General features: G+C 38.5%; 1 protein-coding gene across 1 annotated transcript in view; it reads right to left on the reverse strand.

The window, feature by feature from the left end:
- Window positions 1–26,281, reverse strand: part of R3HCC1L (R3H domain and coiled-coil containing 1-like) — a 38,975-nt gene that overhangs the window by 8,182 nt on the left and 4,512 nt on the right. The window contains exons 2-6 of the mRNA XM_006880046.1: window positions 12,979–12,983; window positions 12,586–12,761; window positions 5,895–5,965; window positions 4,900–4,995; window positions 4,285–4,425 (exon numbers count right to left, since the gene is read on the reverse strand). Coding sequence (XP_006880108.1) covers window positions 4,285–4,425; window positions 4,900–4,995; window positions 5,895–5,965; window positions 12,586–12,749 — 472 coding nt within the window. The 5' untranslated portion in view covers window positions 12,750–12,761; window positions 12,979–12,983. The remainder of the gene's footprint in view (window positions 1–4,284; window positions 4,426–4,899; window positions 4,996–5,894; window positions 5,966–12,585; window positions 12,762–12,978; window positions 12,984–26,281) is intronic.

A 26,281-nucleotide genomic window follows, 5' to 3' on the forward strand; every position in this document is an offset into this window, starting at 1 on the left:
GAAGACGACATTCAGATGGCTAACAAGCACATGAAGAAATGCTCAAAATCCCTAGCCCTAAGAGAGATGCAAATTAAAACAACTATGAGATATCATTTCACCCCAGTCAAAATAGCAAAATTTAACAGAACAGCAAGCAACAAATGCTGGCGAGGTTGTGGAGAAACTGGAACCCTGATTCACTGTTGGTGGGAGTGTAAAATGGTGCAACCCCTGTGGAAAGCAGTATGGCGCTTTCTCAAAAAGTTGCAAATAGAGATACCATTTGACCCAGCAATTCCACTACTGGGAATATACCCTGAAGAGACCATAGCTGATATCCAAGCAGATATGTGCACACCCATGTTTATTGCAGCTTTGTTCACAATAGCAAGGAGTTGGAAACAACCTAAGTGCCCATCAACAAACGAATGGCTAGAGAAGCTGTGGTATATTCGCACAATGGAATACTATGCTGCATTAAAAAACAAGGAACTCATGCAATATTATTCAAAATGGTTGACTCTGGAGAACATTATGCTGAGTGAAAGATCCCAGTCACAAAAGGACAAATATTACATGATGCCACTGTTGTAGAATGGGACTGTCCTTGGGGTTGGGGAGAGACTGAGTAAGATGGGTTCAATAATGTATACTGCACTGAAACAGAGGAGGGAGAAAACTGTTTAAAAGAGATATATAACTAGGTATTTCTGTCATCACAGGAGACTAGAGCGAGGGCTACATGGTGGAGGGGACCTGGGGGAGGGTTTGTAAAACAATGAAAGAATCTTTTCTTTTACTTTTCCATAATTTTTGACTCATGTACTTATAACTTGTTAGTCAAATTTGTGTCTTCTAGGTTGCAACACCCCCATGATACATCTTCAAGGATATGAACATGTACGGCCAACCACAATCAATAAGAGTGCATCTAAATTCCAAAATCAATCTCCATAATAGTCTATGTGTTTCCTACTGCCAAAGGGGCCCTTTAGAGTAGTGAGAGAAGATCTTCACCCTGAAGCCCACAGCGACCCTTTTCAGCAGGAAGTAGCTAAGAGAATACGCCATCCCCTTTTCCTTATGACTCAGGGTGAAGTCTCTCTCAGGGAGGAGTGATAGGGAATGGCAAAGGACACACTGACAAAGAAGATTAATCAGAACTGGCTTTGACAAGCACTGTGGCATTTGGACAAGAACAAACTGGGAGGAGGGTAGAGAGAATAGTGCAACAATGAATGAATGGAAACCCAAAATCTCTGTAAATGTTTATGAAAATTAATAAAATACAATTATAGAAAAAAAAAAAAGGAAAAAAAAAGATTCAGACTCAGGCAGCCTACTATGCTGTGATGATCTCTCACTGCACTGGAAGAAAATATCTGGAACAAAAATATTTGTTCTGCCTAACATCAAGTACTACATTTAATATCAACATAATAGAATCTTGATGTGACAAACGTCAGACTCTATATAGGCAAGTACAAAAGTATCTGCTTAGTACAGAAAGAGATACAGCAGGAATTTTCCCACAGGCTTTCTCTCAGATATGAAGAATAGGTGAGCTCTGAGGCATAATAATGTCAGTGTCCTACCAAATCTGCACAACCTCAGCACCATTAGGTAGGAAGAACTTACCACAGCAGGTCACCAACAGAGGCCTTCTTTTAAAAAGTCCTTTACAGAGTACCCTCTAACTCAGACTCCTTACTTAACATCGTTGAAGTGAGCATTGTACAGGGGGGCACTGAAAACAAATATTGCAAGAGGAGCTGCAGGCTGATGTTGCTTTGGTGTTTTTTGTTTTTAAAGAGGGGTTTACATGATGCCCATGTAAACCAGTTGCTGCATTATCTTCTGAGAGACATGTGGTATCTCTCCCATAAGGAATCATGATGCATTACGAACGGAGTCACATTTCCCTTTTACATACTACTATTATCCATCTTCTATTGATTTGGCGGGCTAGTCCTTAGGGTGTGGTGCTGCTAACCAAAAGACTTCACCTTTGGTGGTTTGAATTCAGTTTGCTTCTCTGTGAGAGAAAGACAGGCAGTCTCCTACTCTTACAATATATGGACTCAGAAACTCAATGGAGGGTTGGAATGTAACTTGATGGCAGTGAGTTTTTCAATCTTTTAGAGAAATTCTTCTTTTCTCAGAGAAAATAAATTAATTAAAGGTTAAGAACATCACGTTCTATAATTCTAGAATCTAGTTCTATAACTACAATCTATAAAAAACTGAGCAATTATCTGTTTTGAATAATCTGTAAGAGACTTCTGAATTGAGAAAAAAATCAAAATAGCCTCATTATAATAATAAGAAAAAAATCAAAATAGCCTCATTATAATAATAAAGATTTCAAACACTAGCTGGGTTCAACTCTGTAACTTCAGCCCCTGCCATGACGCACTCTGTCACTAGTTATCTGGATGGTACAGCTGAGAGTCTGAGAGCTGCCTGCCATCACCAAAGCAGAGTGGACAGAAGTATTAATGGCCTTGTAAGATCAGCTATCAACAAGGAGTTTGAAACTTCAATTAATTTAATGGAAAAATTAAGTCACTTTTTTGGTAAGTAGATTGTCTGAAGATTCATAAAAAATACTTAAGTGCTAAGACTGAATTTAAAGCCTGAAATACAGTAGCCTACAAAACAGAGAGATCTCAACTTTAACTCCAAACTATGGTGAAATAAAAATTCTGCTTGTAGTTCAGCGGAAATATTTTCTGAGAACTAACTGATAGATTCTAATAAATAATGAAAAGACAGTGAAATTTAGATGTACTCTAATGGAGTCAAAACAAAAACCACCACAAACAACCCCAACACACAACAAAAAACTAAACACTTCCATCTATTATTATCAGTTGTTGGCTTTTCTGTCTTCAAACTAAAATCTAAACCATTTGACAGATTCATGGCCATCATGGTGCAGTAAAACCAAAGAAAATAATGGCTTCCATCACAAGATAAACAACCCAACTGAAAAATGGGCACAGGATATGGACACTTCACAAAAGACGACATTCAGATGGCAAACAAACACATGAAGAAATGTTTAAAATCCCTAGCTCTAAGAGAGATGCAAATCAAAACAACTATGAGAGATCATCTCACCCCAGAAAGAATAGCAAAATTTAACAGAACAGCAAACAATAAATGATGGTGAGGTTGGGGAGGAACTGGAACCCTTATTCGCTGTTGGCAGAAGTGTAAAATGGTGCAATCACTATGGAAGGCAGTATGGCACTTTCTCAAAAAGGTAAAAATAGAAATACCATTTGATCCAGCAATTCCACTACTGGGAATAGAAACCGTAATAACAGAAACCCAAAGAAACCATAACTGCCACCCAAGCAGATATATGCATACCCATATTTATTTGAGGCTTTGTTCACAATAGCAAAGAGTTGTAGACAACCCAAGTGCCCATAAACAAACAAATGGACAGAGAAGCTGTGGTATATTCACACAACAGAATACTATACTGCTGTGAAAAGCAAGGAACTCATGAACTATTATACAAAATGGATGAGCCTGGAGGACATTATGCTCAGTGAGTTATCTCAGTCACAAAAGGACACATACTGCAGAGTGCCACTGTTGTAAATCAGGACTGACATCAGGGTTGGGGAGAGACTGAGAAAGACAGGATAAGCTGTGTATACTGCATTGAAGCAGAAAGGGAGAGAACTGTTTAGAGGGGATATATGATTGGGTATTATTGTCATGACAGGAGTCCAGAATGAAGGCTGCACAGTGGAGTAGACTTAAGAAGGGGACTGTAAAACAATGAAAGAATTTTCTTTTACTTTTCAAAGAGAAGAGTGAACTGGGGAGGAGGGGTGGGCAGGGAGAAAGGTGCAGCTATGAATGACTGGAAATCCAAAATCTCTGTAAACTTCCATTAAAATTATTAATAATTTAAAGAAGGATAAAAAAAGAAATAGAACAATTGAACATGTAAACTCTAAACTGGTACATTAAAAAAAGAAAAAGAATGAAAAGAAAATAATGGCATCTTTTTAAGAGGATATTAGGTCTTCACAAGTCTTTTGTTTCAGAATTAGGAGCAAAAACCATACAAAAACTTATAGATAAGATGAGCTGACCAAATCTATCTCCTAGAAAGCATGGATTAGGATACCTTAGTGTGAGGACCAGGTGGCAAGAAAACAGAGGCTTTCAGAAAATGGAAATGACAAAATGGGGTGGGCTTCAGTCACTTTCCCCAGCCCCCAAGCCTGCCTTATAGTGAATTTTGACCGAACAAGAGAAGGCAATTCCTTAACTCACCTCGGGCTTCTTGCAGTTTCTTAAGCTCAGCTTCCCGCTCAGCTTTACTCTGCTTACTTCGAACTCCAAGGGCACTGATGACTAACCTTCTGGCTAAGGCTGCCGAAGTCTCAGGACGCTCCTTTGCTGGCTGGAGGAATTCTGAACGGGAGAAAAGGAGGCAGCGGGAGGGAGTAAGGAAGAGAAAGCATTCTAGCTCCAAGTGATTTAACTCGGTAATTAACATACAAAATAGACTAACGAGGGCTGCATCAGCAGTAATTAATACAAGCCTGGCTTCATTATCTGCATTAACACAGTTTCTTACAGTGACTATCACACAGCTCAATATAATTCCACCTATAACAAGCATTCATCAAAGATATGAGGGGAAAAGGTAAACTTGGTTGAAATACCATCAGAAACTGGTTCCTACATTGCAGGCAGCTAGTATCTCCCACTTTAAGTGGCTGCTCAGACACCATTTCAAAGATGGCTTTTTGCCTTTGGTTAGAAACATACTTTCTTTACTTATACAACTAAAAGTAGTAAGTCTCTAGAACTTTGGATGCTGCAACTGTGGGAAAGATAACATCATCATCAACAAGGAAAAAAGCCCAGGGATTACTAGCTCACCAGCATAAGCTCTGGCTTTGGCCTTGGCTGCTCTAGTGGCCTGTGACAAAGGGCGGGTCTTCACCATCGGATGTTTATTACTCAGAGCATCACGAGCTGCAGAGAGAAATGAACATGTGGAAGTAGCAGACATCAAAGTAGAGCAGTGCAAAGGAAAATGTAGAGCCATCTCTTAGAGAGTACTTCTTCCTAAAAAAGGTAGGGAGCTTTTGGTCTGCTTTCAAGGCAAACAAAAGTATGATCACTTTAGAAAATCCATAAAAGGCAACTTGGCAGTGATTATTTTAGACCCAAGGTTAGCAAACCAAGTTGCTAAGATAAAACGCAGCCAGTCACTGGCTTTTATAAAGAAACTTTTACTGAACCAGAGCCACACTCATTGGTCTATATCCTGTCAAAGGCTGCTTTCCTGCCACAGTCACAGAATTTAGTGGCACAGGAGACCTTATTGTCCTCAAAGCCTAAAAGCCTAAAATGGTCCTTTTCAGAAAGAGATTGCAGACTTGTATTCCAGATTGTTCAAACAGGAATCAACATCTCTAATTTCTTTGAATCCTTCTACATTACTTCTATGATGAAGCCCAATGATATATGTGAAAAGGCCCAATAATCATATATTCAAAGAGAGATAACTACATTCTCTTACTGTACAGGCAAAAGGCCTATTTCAAATTCATTCATTTGAAAGGGAAAAAACTTAGCCTCACTGGGTTCTTAAATCTCTTATTCTCTTTATGTAGTAAATAGCTCACAGTTATAAGTGCAAATACCCTAGAAAGGAGTCGAGTATCCCTCCAAATACCATTGGATCAACGTGAAAGAGAGGGAAGAAGCTTGTGGAAACCAAAGTACAATGAGTCCAAAAAATGCAATCTGTCAGTTACCTAACACTGGTTGAATAAAATGCCACCTGGGGAACAGGAAGGGAACAAGGTCAAATAACAAGATAAAATGGATATTAAGAAAATATCCACTGAAATCCACTGGGTGCATACCTGTAATTGGACTGGAGAATATTCCTAGGGCATGCGTGTCATCCACCCATTTAATATCAAATCCTTTCTTTCTGAAACAAAAGAAAACAATTTTATTTCTTAAAGTAAAATTTACTTATGTGAAACATCTCTCCAATAGAGCTCATAAAGCATTTTGTGATGAGACAGGAAACACTCAAAAAGTGCACAGGTGGAATGGCAGGGATAACGACACAAAAACCAGCTTGGAGGACAGAAAAATCACTTAATTTTAAATGCAGTAATACCAACATAAAGAAGTACTTGGGAGTATTTTACATTGCCAGCCATTTTATAGACATCAACTAATTAATCCTCACAAGTCCCTTGAGGAGGTAAAGAACTTAATGCACTATTTACAAGAGATCTTCTTATGGTCAGGGAACAGAAAAGGTGGAAAGAAGACACAGAGGAGGGGCAGAGGAATATCAGAGCAGGAGACAGGCAAGGAAGGTCATCTGGATCCACGCAGATGTAGACTCAAGGACAAAGAGGGAAAGATGTTACACAGAAAGTAACGGAGGAAAAAATTCAAGTATAATCAGTCTGATCTATTCTTTGAAAATAAGAAAGACTTATGGCAAAGTCAGGAAACTTTTTTAAAAACTAACTTTTTAAAACTAAAGTTGAAACTGTAGAATAAAAGAAATGAGACAAATATTAGGCAAGAATGTTGTTATTCTTAATAGCAACATTCATCAAGATTACTCATGAAGATGGTGACTAAAACATAAAGGTGCTGCTGTTAGGCACTCCCACTCTGTGCCATCCTCTTCATCCTCCGTGATACACTGGAGCCCACTGTTCTTCTAGTCATTATGTTAATCCACCTTGTTGAGGGTCTTCTCTTTAAATGAACCTCCATCCTTCCAAGCCTGATGTCCTCCAAGGACTGGCCCCTCCTAATTTGAAGCAGACTCTAATATGTGACTCTCAGGGCTTATTTTGGGCTTCTGAATCATGGTTTTTTAAAAAGTAAGTAATTGTTAAAAACCATTAACTGCTAAAATATCATCCCCATCTAATTACCAATCAAGAAAAAAAAATTTTTCTCTGGGTGAGGAGGAAAGGAGATTAGTCAAAAAAAGGACAAACACTGTGTAACACCCTGTTATAAAATAGGACACACATGGCGGGGGGTTAGGAGGAGAATGGGAAAGAGTGGATAGATCATAACACTACATTAGACGAGATGAAGAACTGTCTGAAAGGAATACATGATTAGGCATTATATGCATGAAAACAATCTGGAACAACGGGTGTAATATGGGAAAGCTGGAAAAAGAGGGAAGAAAATGTTCAGCAATGAAAAAGAATTAAAACATTTCTGTGTTAAAATAATAAAGGTGGTTAGTTAAAAAATTTCCTGCATGTAAGGGTAAGCTGGCCATGGTACAAAATGATCAGAGTTTAGAGCCTTGAAAATGTTCAACACAGATATCTCTACAAGAAGACAGTTAACAAAAAGGATAGAAAAATACCTAGATGGTCTCTGCTATGCTTTGTAATGTTGTAATTCTTTAAAATGCTTACTTTTTATAGTAACATTAAAAATAATCTTAAAAGTACAATTAGGATGAAACAAAGCTGAAAATAGTTCATAATTTATAAGATTAACAAATCTTCAGGAAATTCTAGAGATCAATAAAACTGATGATTATTTTTTTAAAGAAGGAGCTTTATTAACAATGACTATCTAAGGTAAAGCAGAGAGTACCAGAGAAATGTCTATCTGTGTTTCATTGACTATGCAAAGGCATTTGAGTGTGTGGATCACAACAAAATGGCTAATTCAGAGAAGAATGGGAATCCCTGCGAAATCTATACATGGACCAGGAGGGAGTCTTCAGAACAGAGCAAGGAAACAATGCATGATTCAAAATGGAGAGGGGGTATGTCAAGGATGTGTCCTATCTCCACATCTTTTCAATCTAAATGTGCAACAGATTATCTGGGAGGCTGGGCTCTATGAGAAGTGTGGCATTAGGATTGGAGATACATTCATCAACAATTTGCGTTATGCAAATGACATAACCCTGCTTGCTGAAACTGAGGAGGACCTGAAGTGGTTGCTGCAGGTCAAGGACTGCAGCCTTCAATCTGGACTAAAGCTCACCATCAAGAAACAAAGATTCTCACCACTAGGCTGATGGGCAGCATCATGACAGATAGTGACAAGATTGAGATTATTGACAGCTTCAATATGCTTTGCTCTATAATCAACACTCTTGGTACTAGCAGCTAGGAAATTAAAAGACAAATTGCATTGAGAAAGTCTGCTGTCAGAGACCTCTCCAAAGTACTGACGAGCAATGATGTCAGTCTGGAGACTAAGGTGCACTTAATATAGGCCACAGTCTTTGCAATTACTTGCTATGCATCAATGACTAGGGATGATAGGAGAGTTGATGCCTTTGAGCTGTGGTGTTGGAGAAGAGTACTGAATATACCATGGACTGCTAGGAGAATAAACAAGTTCGTCCTGGAGAGGGTGAAGCCAGACTGCTCCTTGGAAGTAAGGATTCTGGGGCTTCGTCTGACATACTTTGGACATGTTATAAGGCGGAATCAGTCATGCTTGGGAGGGTGGAGGACAATGCAGGAGATGAAGACTCTTGATGAGATGGATTGATTCAGTCACTGGGGTAAAGAGACAAAGATTGGCAAGGGATAGAGCAGGGTTTAGGGCTACTGAACATAGGGCCACTATGAGTCGCAGGTGACTCGAAGGCACATAACAGCAACTATAACATCTATGGTAGTTCCAGGGAGTCTGGATAGCAAAGGGTGCACCATGTTGATCTACTTATCAAAAGGTTGTCAGTTAGAATCCACCAGCCACATTCCACAGGAGAAAGATGGGCACTCTCAAAGATTTATAGCTTCAAAAACCCAGTGTAGGGTCACTAGGCATGGAAACTGTTGATGACAGTAGGTCAAGAATTTGAGTTGAAATGTAATCCCAATATAAATGCTCCCCCCCCAATCAATAAGAGTGCATTTAAATTCCAAAATCAATCTCCATAATAGTCTATGTGTTTCCTACTGCCAAAGGGGCCCTTTAGAGTAGTGAGAGAAGATCTTCACCCTGAAACCCACAGCGTCCCTTTTCAGCAGGAAGTAGCTAAGAGAATACGCCATCCCCTTTTCCTTATGACTCAGGGTGAAGTCCCTCTCAGGGAGGAGTGATAGGGAATGGCAAAGGACACACTGACGAAGATTAATCAGAATTGGCTTTGACAAGCACTGTGGCATTTGGACAAGAACAAACTGGGAGGAGGGTAGAGAGAATAGTGCAACAATGAATGAATGGAAACCCAAAATCTCTGTAAATGTTTATGAAAATTAATAAAATATAGAAAAAAAATGCTTTTATAAATCTATTATGAATTTTATATGCAACAGGGTCTAAAATGAAAGTTAAGATAATTCTAATGGGTTAGATTGACTAATGTGCATTATAAAATCTATGGCTGTCCCACAGGATCCATTCTCCCCCTTCTTTCCTTTATAGAAATAATAGCTCTCCCAAGAAATTAAAGTGAACTACGTGGCTGCTAACTGGTTTTGCCCATTCTCCTTGAAAAGGAATCTCATGGTCAAAAAGGTTTAGGGCCAGAAAAACTCCCAAGAAGACTCCCAACAAGATGGAATGATGTAGTTACTGCAGCAATGGGCTCAAGTAGATCAGAGATGAAGAGGATGGCAAAGGACAGGATAGGGTTCAGGTCTCTTGCTGTTCATAGACTTCCTATGAGATGTACATGACTCAACAGTACCTACCAATAACAACAACAACAGAGCTTTATATAAAAACTATGGTGACCTTTTAATTTTAATATTACTTCTACTCACTGCTGTCAAGCTGGAACCCCATTCACAGCTGACTCTTCAGAGGGTTTTCTGAGGCTGGTAAGCTGCATAGAAGGACATGGCCCATCTTTCTCTTCTGCAGCCAGTGGTGAATTTGAACTACCAGAAAGGTGCCATCTTTGGATTGGCAACACAACTCCTACTCACAGGCCACCAGAGCATATAGCCATACCCATCTGTTCACATAGTATTGCTTTTGCACAAAAATAGCAGAGCTGCCTAAAATTTGCTACCAAGTCCTTTAAGAAAAAGTAAGAGCCTATACCACAAATGATAAAGAACCAAACAAATTAAAGATAACTGAATTTTTTATTTGGTTTTGTAGTATTACACAACAGATTTGGTTAATTTTTAAAATCAGGATCAAAGTGCTAATACTCTTTCTTGATATGAACTTGTCTCCAGGCACTCAAAACATAACTTTCTTTCAGTATTATCGTTATTTCTGGAGCAAATTCTCTACTATGTTCAAGTTAAACTTCTCACTTCTATATTTTCCTTCAGAGTAGACAGATTTGTTCATCTTATATAGTTCAACTATACAGCTGACTCTTCACAGGTAAACTTTATATAAGCTAGTACTTTCTAGTTCATCTGTAAAATATACATACTAATGTTTGTGGGAGCTCTGGTAGCCCAGTGGTAAGGAGCCAGTGCTGTTACCCAAAGGCAAACAGTCAGAATCCACCAGCTGCTCCAGGGGAGAAAGAGGCAACTTATTGCCTCTGAAAACCCACTGGAGGGTCAGCTATGAGTCAGTTACAACAACATTCATGGCATACTGTACAACTTGGAGCTAGTAGTACATATAACAGCTGGCTCCCATAACGTGAACTATACACATACTAAGAGTTAGTGCTGTTGTTCTCAAATCTACTTCTGTTAGTTTTACTGAATATTTAAATTACACAGTTTAATTAAATAAAATCAAACATACAAATGTAAAAAAGCAGAGTTGTGTCTGTGAAAATTTAGTTGAGTCATTTTGGAGACTTCTTGTCGTTAGTGCCACTTAGCTGGAACCATCTCATAACTGACCCTCCAATGGGTTATCAGATTGCCCATCCTTCTACCACAGAGCAGCTAGCAGATAAGAATCTGCCTCTGGGATTGCAGCAGTTTCTTACCACTAAGCCACCAGCTGGAGCAATGTAGACGAGAGAAAGATAAAGCCATTAGGAAAGGGGGAAAAGCCAAAACACGAAAACAAAACAACCAAAATCTCTAACTATTGTCAATCATGTTTGGGCAAGACAATTATAAAAGACAGAAAATATTTCAACTTATGTGGAACATGTACTCTGACCGTATTATAATGGTTAAGAAGCTCTCTGTGCTGTAACTGGTAATCAAACCCAACTCACTGTCAGTGAGTCAGACCAATCCTTCACTGTGTTGTCTAAGTCTGTAAACTGTATGGAAGGCAGCTGGCCGTCTTTCTCTTAACAAGCAGGTGTTGGGAGAAAACTGTTAAAAGTGACTTAGAGAGTTTGGATTTTATTAAGTCAGGATTATATTTCTTCTAACTTACAAAATAAAACACAAACTCTGTTAAGTTTCCATAACAAATTTTTTCAGTGTGATCTAATATTCAAGAAATTACTGTCATGACAAGAGACCAGAAAGAAAGTTGCATAGTGGAGTGGACTGGCGGGTGGGCGGGATTGTATAACAATGGAAGAATTATTTTTTTTTTTTTGTGGGCAGGGGGGAAGTATACAACAATGAATGAACGGAAATCCAAAGTCTCTGTAAACATTCATTAAAATTAAAAAAAAATGTATTTTGAACAGGTATTAGACTTCAACCTAAGAATAGATGTGTGATTTGTTATGATTCTATTAAAATTTGTAAATGGAAAAGAAAAAAAAAATAAGAACAAACTCTTTAGGTACACAAACAATTAAAGAGCTTCAGAGTGTTTATTCATAGATGCTGCAAAATTATAAGTTAATTTCTGGGTGTACTGACACTTTTGGAGCTTTGGTGACCTAGTGGGTAAAAGGGTTGTGCTGCCAACCCACAGGCCCATGGTTCAAATCTACCCAGGTGCTTTATAGTAGAAAGAAGAGCAATCTCCTTCTGCATGATTTATAGTCACTGAAAAACTGCTGCAGGATGAGCTATGAGTCAATTACAATTTGATGGCACTGACTGAATTACACTAAGAAATGAAAATAAAATTCCTTAAAATGTTTGAAAATAGGGTAAAAATATTAATATTAAAAAGTGAGACACATATTTTATAATTTCTGAAGTAAACACCAAAGAATACAAAGAGTATAATATTTTCAAAAATAAAACTATTAATCAATACAAAGTCAATAAAGCAATAATTAGAATAAATACAAATGAAGTACACGCCCTTGAGGCAGTCTACAGGGAACTATTCTGCTAATTGAAACGCGACACCAGCTCTGTGGGAAGGACGCCAGCAGTCTCCTCCTGTGTGATATACAGCGTTAGAATCCCAATGGAGGATAAGCTAAGTCAGTTTCCACTCTACAGCAATGAGAGACTGAGAAATGCCCAATGAAGACACATTCAAAAGTCACTAATGAGATGTTCTTGAATGATAAAACTGGGCCTATGAAGACTATTTGGCATTTTAAAGAAACTTTGACTAAGAATAGTTTGATGAGAAAGATTTCTATTAGGCTTGGAGGAGACAATCAACATGCCAAAGTCAACAATAGAGATTATAAAAACAAAATAAAAAGGAACAGATATATTTTTAGAAGACACTATGAAACTTCATCTCACCTTCCCTAAAGTCCTCAAATCATTTACAAATACTTACTGATAACTGCAGAAAATCCGGAGGAGGTCTTCAGTACGAAATTCTTGGGGAAAGTCATAAATTTCAATTACATGTGGAAATTCACAATCACTGAGGTCAATGTCAGGAACTTCATGGTTATAACAATCAAATCTAGGTTCCTGGATGCTTTCTCTCTTCTTCATGTTCCCAAATAACTGGTGAAGAAGCACATGAGTGACTGTTACACCAGCCAGGTCATTAAAAAGTTTATCCCACATGTCAATAATCCTCCTCCCTGTCTCCATGGCTCTATTCTTTAACACTAGCTCTGTGTTAAAACTATTCATATATACTATGATGGGTAAGTTTCCTCACATAGTTTATATTACACATTAGGAGTGCTCAAAAAGGCATTGAAATTCCTGCAACGACTGGCGCTACATAAAACTTAACTTGTACCTATCAACTAGTAAGTGAGAAAACAGACTGATTAATGTGGAGAGCTACAAATGGCCTATCTTGGAAAACAAAACTTAAGACAACAGCTAAGAAAGACATTAACACATTTATTTGTGCTTACTGATCAGGCTTGTATCATAATTTCTTTTCTGGAACAGAATAAAAATAGTTTTAAAAACTTGTTCATCTCCTCGCTTTGTTTAATGCCTTAAAAGGTAAGGAGAGGCATATGTAAGCGCTACACTTAAAAGTTCCTAGTATGAGAGCTATCTAAAGGAATTAGTACATAGCAAACAAGTTAAAGGAATTAATAAAAAAAAACACTTAAAATCTGTTTACACACTCACTCTCTTTGAGAGTTATTATTTTGTACTAGGAGTAAAAGAGGAAGAAAAAGTAGAAAGTGGCTGCAAACCCATGACATAGGCTGCCTTATTTTTGTCATTCTCATTTTAACAACTAGGAGCCACTAACGCCTCTAGATCCTGAAAGTACCCTCTCTGAGTTAATAAGTTCTAGTAGGATCTCTTCAAGCTTTCTCTCTTTCATACTGTGCCTTTTATTTCGGTCAAATGTAGAAAAGGAGAACTTAAATTGCCAAAGACATGTATCTCTTCTTGGAGAAGCTAACAATGGATTCTGAGAGGTTTTTTCCCTTTTATTTCAGGTGGGGGAACGATGAAAAGGGAAAGTGATTTAAGTAACATCAATAAAAAATGTTTGTTTATTGCTGGGCTTTTAGGGGTTTTTTTCCCCATTAAGCATTAGTTTCACAAAGGACTCCTATGCAACCATCATTGCTGTCTCTCTTCAAAACCTTTTCACCCTCTACCCACAAAATGGAAGAACACCACCAACATCTCACGGAAAGGTGTATTAAATAAGATGATGTAGTAGGTGTTTAGAATACTGCTTTACACATGATGACATTGTTCTGTGCTGCTGAGTCAGAGTCAACTCAAATATAACCCTCCAACAGGGTTTTTTTTATTTTTAAAATAATGATTTATTTACAAGATTCAAATACAGTGTTTTTCACACAAGATCCTTCCCATTTCTTCCACCCCCACCTACCTACCAAATTGTGTGACACTATGATTAACAAACACACAACACCATCAACCCTCTGCTTCCTCCCTTCTTCTTCCTTGAATCCTCACACTCATTCTACAATAATGGTTTTATATAGTATTTGTCCTTATGGGACTGAGTTAGTTCACTCAGTATAATGCTCTCCAATCCCTCCCAAGTTAGGTAGTAATTTACAAAATCATTGTTCCTGAGTTCCAGCAGGTTTTAAGAGGCTGTGAACCTCATGGGAGGAGACTGCCATCTTTTTCCTATGGAGCAGTCGGTGGATTCGAATCACATGCCTTTGGATTACCAGCACAGCTCCTTACCCTCTAAGCCACTGCTGCTGTCATGTACCTTTGAGTCAACTACAACTCATAGTGACCCTATGCACAACAGCTTTAAACAGTGCCCTATTCTAAGCCAATCTTACTCTCTCTGTTAACACCTGTCCTCATCACAATTACTATGTCAGTCCATTTCATCCAGTGCCTTCCTCTCCTGTGCTGTACCCTCTACCCTTCCAAGCATGATATTCTCCTCCAATGACTGGTCCTTCCTGGCAGCATGCCCAACATATGTGAAGACCTCAAAATCCTTGCCTCCAAGAAGCATTTTGGTTTCACCCTCTCCAAGACAAAGCTGTTTGTTTTTAAGTAGTCTATGGTATGTTCAATACTCTTCTTCAGCATCACAACTCAAATTCATCAATCTTCTTTTGTCATCTTTGGTCATTCTCCTGCTCTCTGATGCATAGCAAGTATTTGTGAAGAACATAACTTGGATCAGGCGCACCTTAGTTGCTCTTCAGCACTCTGGAGAAGCCCTTGACAGTAGATTTTCCCAGTGAATTAGTCTTTTGATTTCCTGACTGCTAGTTCCAAGAGTGCTGATTGGGTAACAGAACAAACTGAAATTATTCAAAATCTCAATCTCTTCTCCATCTATCATGGTGCTATCAATTGGCCCAGTTCTGAGAATCTTTGTTTACTTGATGTTGAGTTTCAATCTGTATTGCAGACTACAGTTCTTGAACTTCTACAGCAAATGCTTCAGGCTCTCCTCAGTTTCACCAAGTAAGGTATATCATCTGCATAATGCAGGTTGTTGATGACTTGTCCTCCAATTCTGCTGCCACATTCCTCCTCATAAAGTCTAGCCTGCACATGACACACTCAATGAATTAAACTTTCCTTTGGGTTGGCAGTGTAATTTCTTACCCACTAGGTCACCAGAGCTCCAAATAAAGGGAAGAAATGATTAAGAAGAAAAGCTGAACAGGATTATTTCAAAGAACAGAACAAGAAGACAAAGGAAAATATGATTGTGAAATGTGCAAATATCTAGAGTTAGAAAATCAAAAAGGAAGAATATGCTCTGAATTTCTCAAGCTGAAAGAACTGAAGAACAAATTCAATCCTCTAAATGCAATACTGAAGGATTCTATGGGCAAAGTCATGAATGATACAGGAAGCATCAAAAGAAGGTGGTAGGAATAGACAAAGTCATTGTACCATATGGTCATTGGTTAACTTTCTCTCACATAATTGGACATGTTACAAGAAGTGACTAATCTTTGGAACAGGACATCATGGTTAGAAAGGTAGGTGGTGTCAGAAGTGGAGAGGAAACCTCCAACGAGATGATGTAAGCACAGCAGAGATTGTGAGGAGGGTGCAGATCAGGCAGGTGGTTCTATCTATCATACATAAGGACGTCATGAGTGAGAGCCAAGTAGACGGCACCTAACAAAAAAACAAAGTAACTTTTTGGATCCTGGTGCCACAATGGCTAAAGAACTGGACTGCTAACCTAAAGAATGGCAGCTCAAACTCATCAGCTACTCTGCAGGAAAAGGATGGGGCAGTGTGCCTCTGTAAAGATGCACAGCACTGGAAACCACAGGGACAAGTTAATCCATCCTACAAGGGTCCTACAGGTCAGGACTGACTTGATCGCAGTGGGTTTGACTGATATGGTACCTCTCTGTTAGCATAAGGACTGTTCCATTTTATATTTCCATCAGCAATGTATGAGAATTCCAATTAATCCATACCCTTGCCAACACTTATTACTGTTCATCTTTTTTATTATAAGCATTCATTTTTAGAAGCAGATCAATAGGTCTTTCCTCCAAAGGACCTCTCTTTAGGTGGATTCAAACAGCCAGTACTTTGGTTTAGCAGTCAAGCACTGAATCATTCGTACCATTCAGGTACTACAGAAGTGCGTGAGAGATAGAAATCATTGTCAGAGAGCTTGGATGTCAGGCTCAATTAGCCACAGCTGATCTGAAGATAAAAAGGCGCCATAGGCATTCTCTGAAGTTGAAAAACTCAACTTTCTGAAAAACTTCCAGAAAAAAACCAATAAACTGATTCCAGTTATGTGTTTTAAAGTTCTCAAACTCCCAGGATGAATGAGCAGAGGCACCTCAGAGCACATCCCAATTGCCAAAGCACCTCCTACTCCACCATCTTTCCCCTCCTTCCCCTCCTCCTGGCTCATGTATTCACCCAGGAGCTGTACAGTCTTTCATTCCTGGTACAGAACATGTACCTTAATTTATGCCCATGGTACCTGCTGGCCCAGGATGTTTGCTGGCTCCTATCTCTGGGTGGTGGCAGTGGCAGCTGTACTTGATGAGGAAGTGGCTGCACCAATAGAGCAGTGGTAGCGAGGATCATCAATGTCAGCTTCACCCCACAAACCTGCTCTGTGTATTGTCCTTGCAACTCTCTCTCTGCATTAACCCTCAGTCCCCTCTGTATTACCCCAACCTGTACCACTTCATCACCCCCTCCCTCTACATGTGAAAAGTCCCCAGCACTGCCCCTGCCCAGCCCAACCACACACCAGCGAAGTTGGCCTTCTGTATCTAATGGATATAGTTCTTGGGATCTGTCCAGTGGGTTCATAAGGCTTTAATACAATAATCTTACAGGGATTTATCTCTGGACTATATAATATGGTGCTCACACAACATCCAAATCACATAAAGTCCTATATCACAGGACATAATGTGGACATTAAGCACTGCATACACGTATTACACCTTTCTGGCTTTATCTCATTATTCTTTAAAATATGCTACATTCCAACTAAATAGCAACATTCACTATATCTAAACACATCTTTTCCCTCCCTGTTCACTATTTTGGTTGTATTAATTCTTTTGCAAGTATGTACAGTGCAGTCAGTTTACACATCTCAAAACAGCACACCATTTTCCAAGGAGATGCTTAAATATGACCTACTCTATGAATCCTCTCCTAATTACACTTCTAGTCTATCGACTTGTCATAGTGTGGTGGTTTATATGCTGCTATGATGCTGAAAGTATACCACTGATATTTCAAATATCAGCAGAACCATCCACACTGCAGGTTTCAGCAGTGTTCAGAATAAAAGCAGACTAGGAGGAAAGACCTGATGACATACTTCCGAAAAGAAGTTAATGATGAAAAGCTTACCAATGACAACAGAATATTATCTGATACAGTGCTGGAAGATGAGTTCTCAGAGTTGGGCGACACTCAAAATACACAGTGGCCTCAGCAATGGTCAAGAGCTACCAACAATTGTGAAGATGATGTAGAAACTGGCCATATTTCACTCTGCTGTACACCATGAGTTGGACAGACACAACAGCAAATAATAACAACTATACCAAATCATATCTAGTCTGATTGTCCCTCTGTACTTCTACAGGAGTTAACTTTATTTGTACTATTTTTATAATCCTAATTAAACAAAATCTTATTTAACAGCTATACCTTTCTCTTCCTTCAACCCTATCCCGATCACCTAGCCATTTATCCAAATAGCATTTACTATATGCTTAGCATGCATTAGAAAAGTAAGCAAAAACATATTAAAAGAATATAATTATATCAACATAAGAAAATTGTAAGAACGAAGAAAGCAAGTTAAGTAATCCACAGAGAAAGATACAATAGGTAAAAGGAAAACAGTGTGCAAAAGGACATAAATCTGGAGTAGTACAGTGTTTACAGTATGGGTGTGTCTGTGTGTGTGTGTGTGTGTGTGTGTGTGTGTGTGTGTGTGTGTACATATGTAATATATAAAGTATGAGTACTGAACAGAAGTCTTGGTGATACAAACAAGCACTTGGCTGCTATCTACAAGGTTGACAGTTTGAACACAACCAGATGCTCAGTAAGACAAAGACCTGGCATTTGCTTTCATAAAGATGATAATCCTACTCTATTGTATGGGGTTGCTAGGAGTCGAAATCAACTCAACAGCATCCAGAAATTTCACAGATAATGGGAAGACTTGAGAGGGTAAGACTGGACAGAAAGACTGGAGCCCGTACTTTTCCTCAGCATTCAGACCTGCAATTCAGATATGAAGAGCATGCCATATCTATTCCTCAATTACACCATTGTACTCACCCAAAATAGGCATTCAATAAATATTTATTTAATGAATAAAACACATTTGCCACAAATTAATCTGTTAAACTGCACACACAGCACAGTCTCTACAGTCCTCATCAATAATGATTTAATTTATTGGAACATTATTTAAAGGATGATTTTTAAGTGGAATTCAGAAATTTTGGGGGCAAAGGGAACTTCTCTTCACCAAAACCTTCATTTCCTTGGCTTTAATTATGCAGAAAATTAGAATTTTAAAAAACTGAATGGAAAAGAGTAATAAGATTTCAAAACTGTAAACAATGAAAACTAAAAACTCTAATGACAAATTTGGAGTTAAACTCTGGTTGGTTTTTTGTTTTTTAACTAGTTATTCTCACAGGATGGAAAGTCTTTTCGGCTCAAGATCTTTCCTCTCTTTTAAGACCCAGATTCAATAATCTTCTTAAAGCTTCCTCTATTGATTCCAATTTGGTGGTCTCTCCCTTCCCTGCAGTGCTCTTAACAGGCGGTGATATACTATATATTTTATAAATTTGAAGGTATGATTTTATTTTATTATTTTTTTTTTGCATTTTAACATCCTTGAAATCAAGCTGCATCTCACAATCATGTACCTTGTCACTGCTTGCCTGTCCATTCAGAAACATCAAAAGCACCAGTGCAAAAAACAGCTTAAAGGCAAGGCATCAGTGTGGAAGAAAACTTCAGATACAAGAGCAGAGCACTATTTTACAAAAGGTTGTAAGGAAAGGTGCTGAAAACACATTTAGCAACAATGACTTCTGGTTCTCTTATATATTCTTTTAAAAATGCTGCATCATTAAAGTTATTGATGAAGGATACAAGCACAGAGGATCATATTAGATAGAAAAACATGTGTATCTGTGACTAAGGCAGAAAGTTATTAAGAAGTGTGAACTATAAAAAAAAAAGAAGTGTGAACTATGAATTAAGGTTGGACTAAGTTATACAAGTGTTCAGGTCTTTTGTTCATAGGGTCACTATGAGTCATCCATGACTCGACAGCACTTAACAACAATAACATAGAGAGCTCCTGTTGGCCTAGTGGACAGAGAGTTATACTACCAAGCCCAAGGTGGGTGATTTTAATCTGCGGCACTCAGGCCTGGTTTTAAATGTTTTGGTCAAACATTCTTCTAAGTGGTATAGCACTGGTCTGTCCATGTGCTGTGTGTCAAATATGATAATGGTTACCCATGGTGGACATTGTTTGGTGGAGCTTCCCGATTAAAACAAGCTTGGAAGCAGGAGTGGCATCCACTTCCAAATGGCTTGCCTCCAGAAACTGTATGAACATGGAGGAAAAAGCCAAAGTTATACAAGAGTTCAGGTCTTTTGTTCATAGGGTCCCTAGGAGTTGACTACAACTCGATGGCACTTAACAACAACATGGACAAAGGTTAGGAAAATGTTAACCAATGTAATTTCAAGGACATTTTCCATTTTATGTAGGTAAAAGAATGATAAATATTTGTCTAATTAAGCCTGAGAGTTTTCAATGTATTGTTGTTGTTGTTATGTGCCGTCGAGTCGTTTGCAACTCATAGCAACCCTATGTACAACAGTCCTAAACCCTGCTCTATCCTGTGCTAATCATACTGCCTCTGACACACTCATCCCGATTACCCCAGTCACTGAATCAATCCACCTCATAGAGGGTTTTCCCCTCCTGCGCTGTCCCTCCACTCTACCCAGCATGATGTCCCTCTCTAAAGACCTGTCTCTCCTTACAACATGTCCAAAGTATGTCAGACGGAGCCCCAGAATCCTTGCCTCCAAGGAGTAGCCTGGTTTAAACCTCTCCAAGATGCATCTGTTCGTTTTCTTGGCAGTCCATGGTACATTCAATACTCTTTTCCAGCACCATAGCTCAAAGGCATCAATTCTCCTTCTATCCTCCCTAGTCATTGTCCAACTCTCTGATGCATAACAAGTGATTGCAAAAACCATGGCCTGTATGAGGTGCACCTTAGTCTCCAGAGAGACACCGTTGCTCTTGAGTACTTTAGAGGGGTCCCTAAAAGCAGACTTCCCCATCGCAATACGTTTTTTTTTTTTTTTTGCAATACGTTTTTTTTTATTTCCTTCTTTACCAACTGTGCCATCAGATAGCATCTGGTGGAGCTCAACCAAACAAAAGCACTGCCCAGGACAGAGAAAGGCACATGAAGCATGAATGCCTCCTTCAAACAACAGTCTTGCTAGAAAAGCCTCCCTTGTAGCCAATGTGAAAAATAGTACATGAACTCTGTATGTAAACCAATATAAAATAAAAACTTTATTTAGACCCAATACAGGTCCAGAACCGTTTGTATTTGTTTAGTTGAAAATGGACTGGAAAGTAAAATACTGCTGACCTGAATGCTGATTCAGAGAGATAAAAAACATTAAGCAACAAATTTAACAGAGCTCTCTATTTTAGGAGTTACCTGGTTAAAAACAAATAACAATGTTTTTGTTATTAATCTCTGATTTTGGATCTACACAATGTATCTTCTGTTACAAATAAAATGCATATTAAAAAATATTAACATTTTGAATGAAAAACCAATTTGCTTTGTAAACATTCAATAAATCACAGTAATAAAAAGGTCTTCCTTATAGGACTGCTAATTAACAATTACATTCCCTCTGTCCTAAATCTAGGTCTTACTGCATACTTATAACTCCCTATACTTCAATGCCACACTCATCACAACAAAAGTAAGCTTGCATTTAAAAATGTAATCCTGAATTAAAAATAATATAAGGCAACACTAATTTTAGGATTAAATTAAGTGTTCACTCCACTTTCTGGGTGAACCAAAGGTATGATAATTACCCACTAGTGGACTAGAGAATAAACAGTAGATATAATTCAATCAAATTTTTCACTGAAGGCACCAAACTGACTGCATTAGAATATACAGCAGCTGCAAGATAAATCTATAAATCTCCACTTAGGCAGTCAATAACACATCAAATCAGAGACTTCTGAAAAAATATTAATTACAAATCTGTTAAAATGAGCAGAGATGAATGAAAAATAATATAAAAGTAGAAACTAGCATTATTTTTTTAAAAAAATAGCAAGGATAAACATTTAGGAACAATAGACAATACTGTGGGTAGGTATTGTAACCTCTTCTAAGGCTACAACCAACAGTATCATCAGCCAGTTTAACCCTGGATGAGACAAGCTTTTTTAAAAAGCCATTGTCCCTATTACTCACAATCAAAAATACAGCCTTAAGACATTTCATATATGACTATTTGGTAAAATATTTGATAGTATTTACCTCTGATATTATTAGATTTCTAGTAGTATATTTATGATAAAGAAAACACTGTAACTGTTGAGGACTTCATCTTACTTAGAATCATATTCAATATACTTGAAACTAGCAGTTAAAGACTTCTCTTAATTATTGAGAAGCAATAATGTCACTTTTAAGACCAAGTGCCCCTGATTCAGGTGGTCTTTTCTGTCACTGGTTTCTCATCTGAGAACATGACAATGATTAAGGATGACGGAAGAATTCATGCCTTTGAGTTGTGGTGCTGGAGAAGAGTACTGAATACCTATGAACTGCCAGAGGATCAAAACAAACAGCTGTGTCTTGAAGAAGGTGCAACATGGCAAAGGTTCCTCTCACTCTGGGCATGCTGCTTGGAGACGTTATTCCTTGGAGAAGGACAACATGTTTATAAAGGTGGAGGAATGATGAAAGAGAGGAAGACTCTCAAGGTGGATTGGCAGTGACTGTAGAAATGGGCTTGAATATGTCAGAGATTATGAGGATGGCAAAGGATAGTACAGGGTCCAGATCTGTTCATAGGGCTGCTATGAGTAGTTCTCAACTAGTCGGCACTTAACAACAAGCATTCAATAAACAAGTAACCATCATATCTTCCCTTTCAACTCACATGAAAGGAATTTAGAACAGAAAATTGACATGTAACAGTAATGATAATAACTATTAATTTGTATCTATTTCTATTCATTAAGTAGTAAACTCTTAAGTGCTCAGTACTTGCTATTTACTTGGATCTACAATCAACATTCATGGTAGCAGCAGTCAGGAAATCAGCAGGGGTGTTGCACTGGGCAAATCTGCTCTGAAGGACCTCTCTAAAATGCTAAAGAGCAAAGATGTCAGCTTAAAGACTAAGTCATATGCATATAAATGTTGAACAATGAATAAAGAAGACTGAAAAAGAATTGATGCCTTTGAATTGTGTGTCTATATCCATGTGAACAGTATACTGACTATACAGTGGACTGCCAAAAAAAAAACCCCAAATCTATTTTGGAGGAACCAAAGTGCTCCTTAGAAGGAAGGCATCCAATACCATGGCTTCAAGAATTTAAGTGAAATCTTTTTGAGACCCATCAAAACTTGTAGTATAATCAAGAGCTGTGTACCTATGCTCTTTAACTCCCTCAGGCAGATTGAGAGGTTTGACTATCCCAGGAAATTGCCTCATACGCCCTTCACCATCACACCCTACTCTATGCATACCTCCCAACCTACTATCTCCATGAAAGTCCCTACCAACAAAAAAACAGGCCAATTGGAAAAATAGCCAAAAATACTGGGCTGGAAAGTTTTCAAGATAGGCAGACATTACGGTTTAGTATCTAATAAATTGTGCTTACAGCAACATAAATAATAAATTAACGATAATAGTCGTCAAAGGACTATTAATGTTATTGGACTTGTGACATCTTTTAATAACACTATTAGTATTATATCTTCTAAAACCTAAAGCAAAAGGGATCATCATTCTCTACAGCTGAATACGCTACCTGCCATTCTCAATCTATCTCTGTATTCCCTGCTCTTATTCATCCTCAACCCTCAATATACTCCTTACTCCTCTCTCAAGTAGGGTATAGGAGGAAGTGTAATCAAGGTGCTCTTTTGAGACAAAGATGGAGAAACTTAAGTCTCGCACTTCGGATATGTGACAGGAGGGGCCAGTCCTTAAAAAACACAGCATGCTGAAAAAGTGGAGGTCAAAGAAAGAAAGGAAGACCTGCAACAAGATGGACTAACAAAGTGACCGGACTTGAGCATATCAGAAGCAGTGAGGATAGTGCAGGACAAGTTTCAGATCTGTTGCTCACAGCAGAAGGCCTGATAGCACCTAACAACCAGCACCTCTCGAATAACTCCAAAAATAATCCAAACACAACATGTTGGCTCTTGCCCTATAGTTTAGATCACTGTATCTTCTGTTGTCACTGGTGTGTCCCCTCAAGTTAGAACAGACTCATAGCTGATTCTCTAGTGGGTGTTCAGAAGTTGTAAAATGCATGGCAGGAGACTGTCCATCTTTCTCCCATGGAGTAGATGATTCAAACCTCTCCCTCTGGGCTGGCAACGCAACTCCTTATCCATTAGGCCAAGGAAGCTCTTTAACTTCTAACTTCTCTAGCTGTTTGCTGTCAAGCTGGAACTGACTTCTAGCTGACCCTCTAGTGAGTTTTCAGAAGCAGTTAAACACACAGGAGCCTACTTATCCTTCTTCAAGAATCATGTGCCTTTAGGACTGCAGTGCAGATTCTTACCACTAGGCCACCAGAGCTCTCTTAACTTCTCTAGGGTCACCTAAATTTTCCCATTATTTGTATTTCTCAAACTGAATTGGGTGTCAAACCCTCAAAACGCCACTGAATATTAGTCAAGCCATGGTCTTTTCAATTACTTGCTATGCATCTGAAAGCAGGATAACAAGGATGACAGAAGAATCTCTATTACTGGGTTGTGGTACTGGAGAAGAGTACTGAATATCCCATGGACGGCCAAAAGAACAAAAACTTATGTCTTGGAGAAAGTACTACTGGGTGTTCCTTCTTTGTCTCATATTTTGAGTATGCTATTTGGAGGGGCCTTGGAAAGGACTATCATGTTTGTAAAGGTGAAGGGTCAGTGAAGGAGAGGAAGACTTTCAATCAGGAGGACTGATAGTAACTATAACAAGAGCTCAAGTATTTCAGAAATGATGGGATGGTGGAGTCAAGCGAATTGCAACCCACAATGACTCTCCATCAACTGCTCAAGGCAAATGTTCATGATGGATGGAGCCTGACTCATCTTCCTCCAGTGGGCGCAGCTGGTAAATTTAAACTGCTGACCTTTTGCCACCAAGACTCCTAATTACACCATCATTCACTCATTGCTGGTGAGTCAGAATCAACTCGTAGCTGATCCTCCAGTGAGTTTCCAATGCTGTAAACTGAACAAGAAGAGATGGGCCATCTTACTCCTTTGGAGCCACTGGTGGATTGAAATGCCAGAGAGGAGCAGCCTGTGAATTAGCACAACTTCCTACAGACTATAGCAACTATACCATCCAGGCTCCCCAAATCCTGGATAAAGCATTTTCTTTTTCTTTTTAAATTAATCTTAATGAAAGTTTACAGAGACTTTGGGTTTCCAGTTATTCATTCTTGCACTTTTCTTCCTATCCATCCCCACCCCCCATTCACTCTTCTCCTTCAAAAGAAAAACTCTTTCATTGTTATGTAATCCCTCCTCCCAAGTCCACTCCACTATGCAGCCTTCACTCTGAACTTCTGTAATGACAGAACACCCATTCATTCATATGTCCCTTTTAAACAGTTCTCTCCCTCATCTGTTTCAATGCAATATACATCATTCCTTTTTTGTCTTCCCTCAACCCTGATGTCATCCCGTTTTACAACCGTGGCCCTAGAGCATTTTTATTATCCTAAGAAAATGAAAAACGGAGCTAAGTAACTTTTAAGATGCTCTGAGGGGAGCTCTGGTGGCCTAGTGGCAAGAAGCTGCACTGCAATCCCAGAGGCGCATGGTTCAAATCCACCAGATGCTCTGCCAAGAAAGGCGGGACAATCTCCTCCTGTACCAGTCAGATCTGATTTGACGGTACACAGACACACAAAATAATAAAAAATAAAAAAATTAAGATGCTCTGAAAAATCCAGCATATCTAAAGTCTAACTGGCCAATATGCCATTATTTATTTATATTTGTTACTTTCCCTCTCCCATTTCCATATCTTGTTGATAATGTCTAGCAACATTCCAACATCTACTGCAATAACAAAATAAATAATAACACTCAATAGTAATTCTCCTTTCCGTATGGGCTATATCTTGTCAACAAAGCAAAGACCCTTTTAAGAAATTTCCCTCTGTATTTCAACAAAATCCACTTAATCAATCTCTAGTCTACTCAAGAAAATTTCCCAGAACTTAGCTATTATATATAGATCTCAATTCTACATGCTTTATTGTTCCCAAGGTCTACAATACTTTAAGCTTAGTTTGTTTTGTAGAATCCTTGAAATTGGATGTAATAAGAAAGAATGTGCAGATGTCTCTAAGAATTACAGCAGGTTCCCTACGTCTAGAAAATTCCTAAGCTTCAAGTAATTTCATCTGAGCATACCTCTTGTAGAAGACGTGGATCCAAGCAGTCACCATCATCATTAAACATAGACTCCCAGCTCTCTTCAGTATCAATACTTCCTTCCAAGTGAGAGGTTTCAGTTCTTTTTGGTTCCATGGATGTTTCCATAGTTACTGCTCCCATATCAGGTAAGGATAGAGCACATTTTATATTCTCTGAGTCATCCTCCTCTTTTGTTTTAAATTTTTCAGCAGTTCTTAGTTCATTCAATTTTTCTGTGATGTCTCCAATACAATCCAGATCACTGCCCAAGGCACTCTGTGCAAGTACTTTTGTCCCATTTAACAAACTGAGTTCAGAGTCCAAAAAAGTATAATTACTGCCAGCAATCTTCTTTAT

This window comes from Elephantulus edwardii, unplaced genomic scaffold, assembly GCF_000299155.1.
Source record: "Elephantulus edwardii isolate Elephantulus edwardi_28Jun2011 unplaced genomic scaffold, EleEdw1.0 scaffold00006, whole genome shotgun sequence".
Classification (NCBI taxonomy): Eukaryota; Metazoa; Chordata; class Mammalia; order Macroscelidea; family Macroscelididae; genus Elephantulus; species Elephantulus edwardii.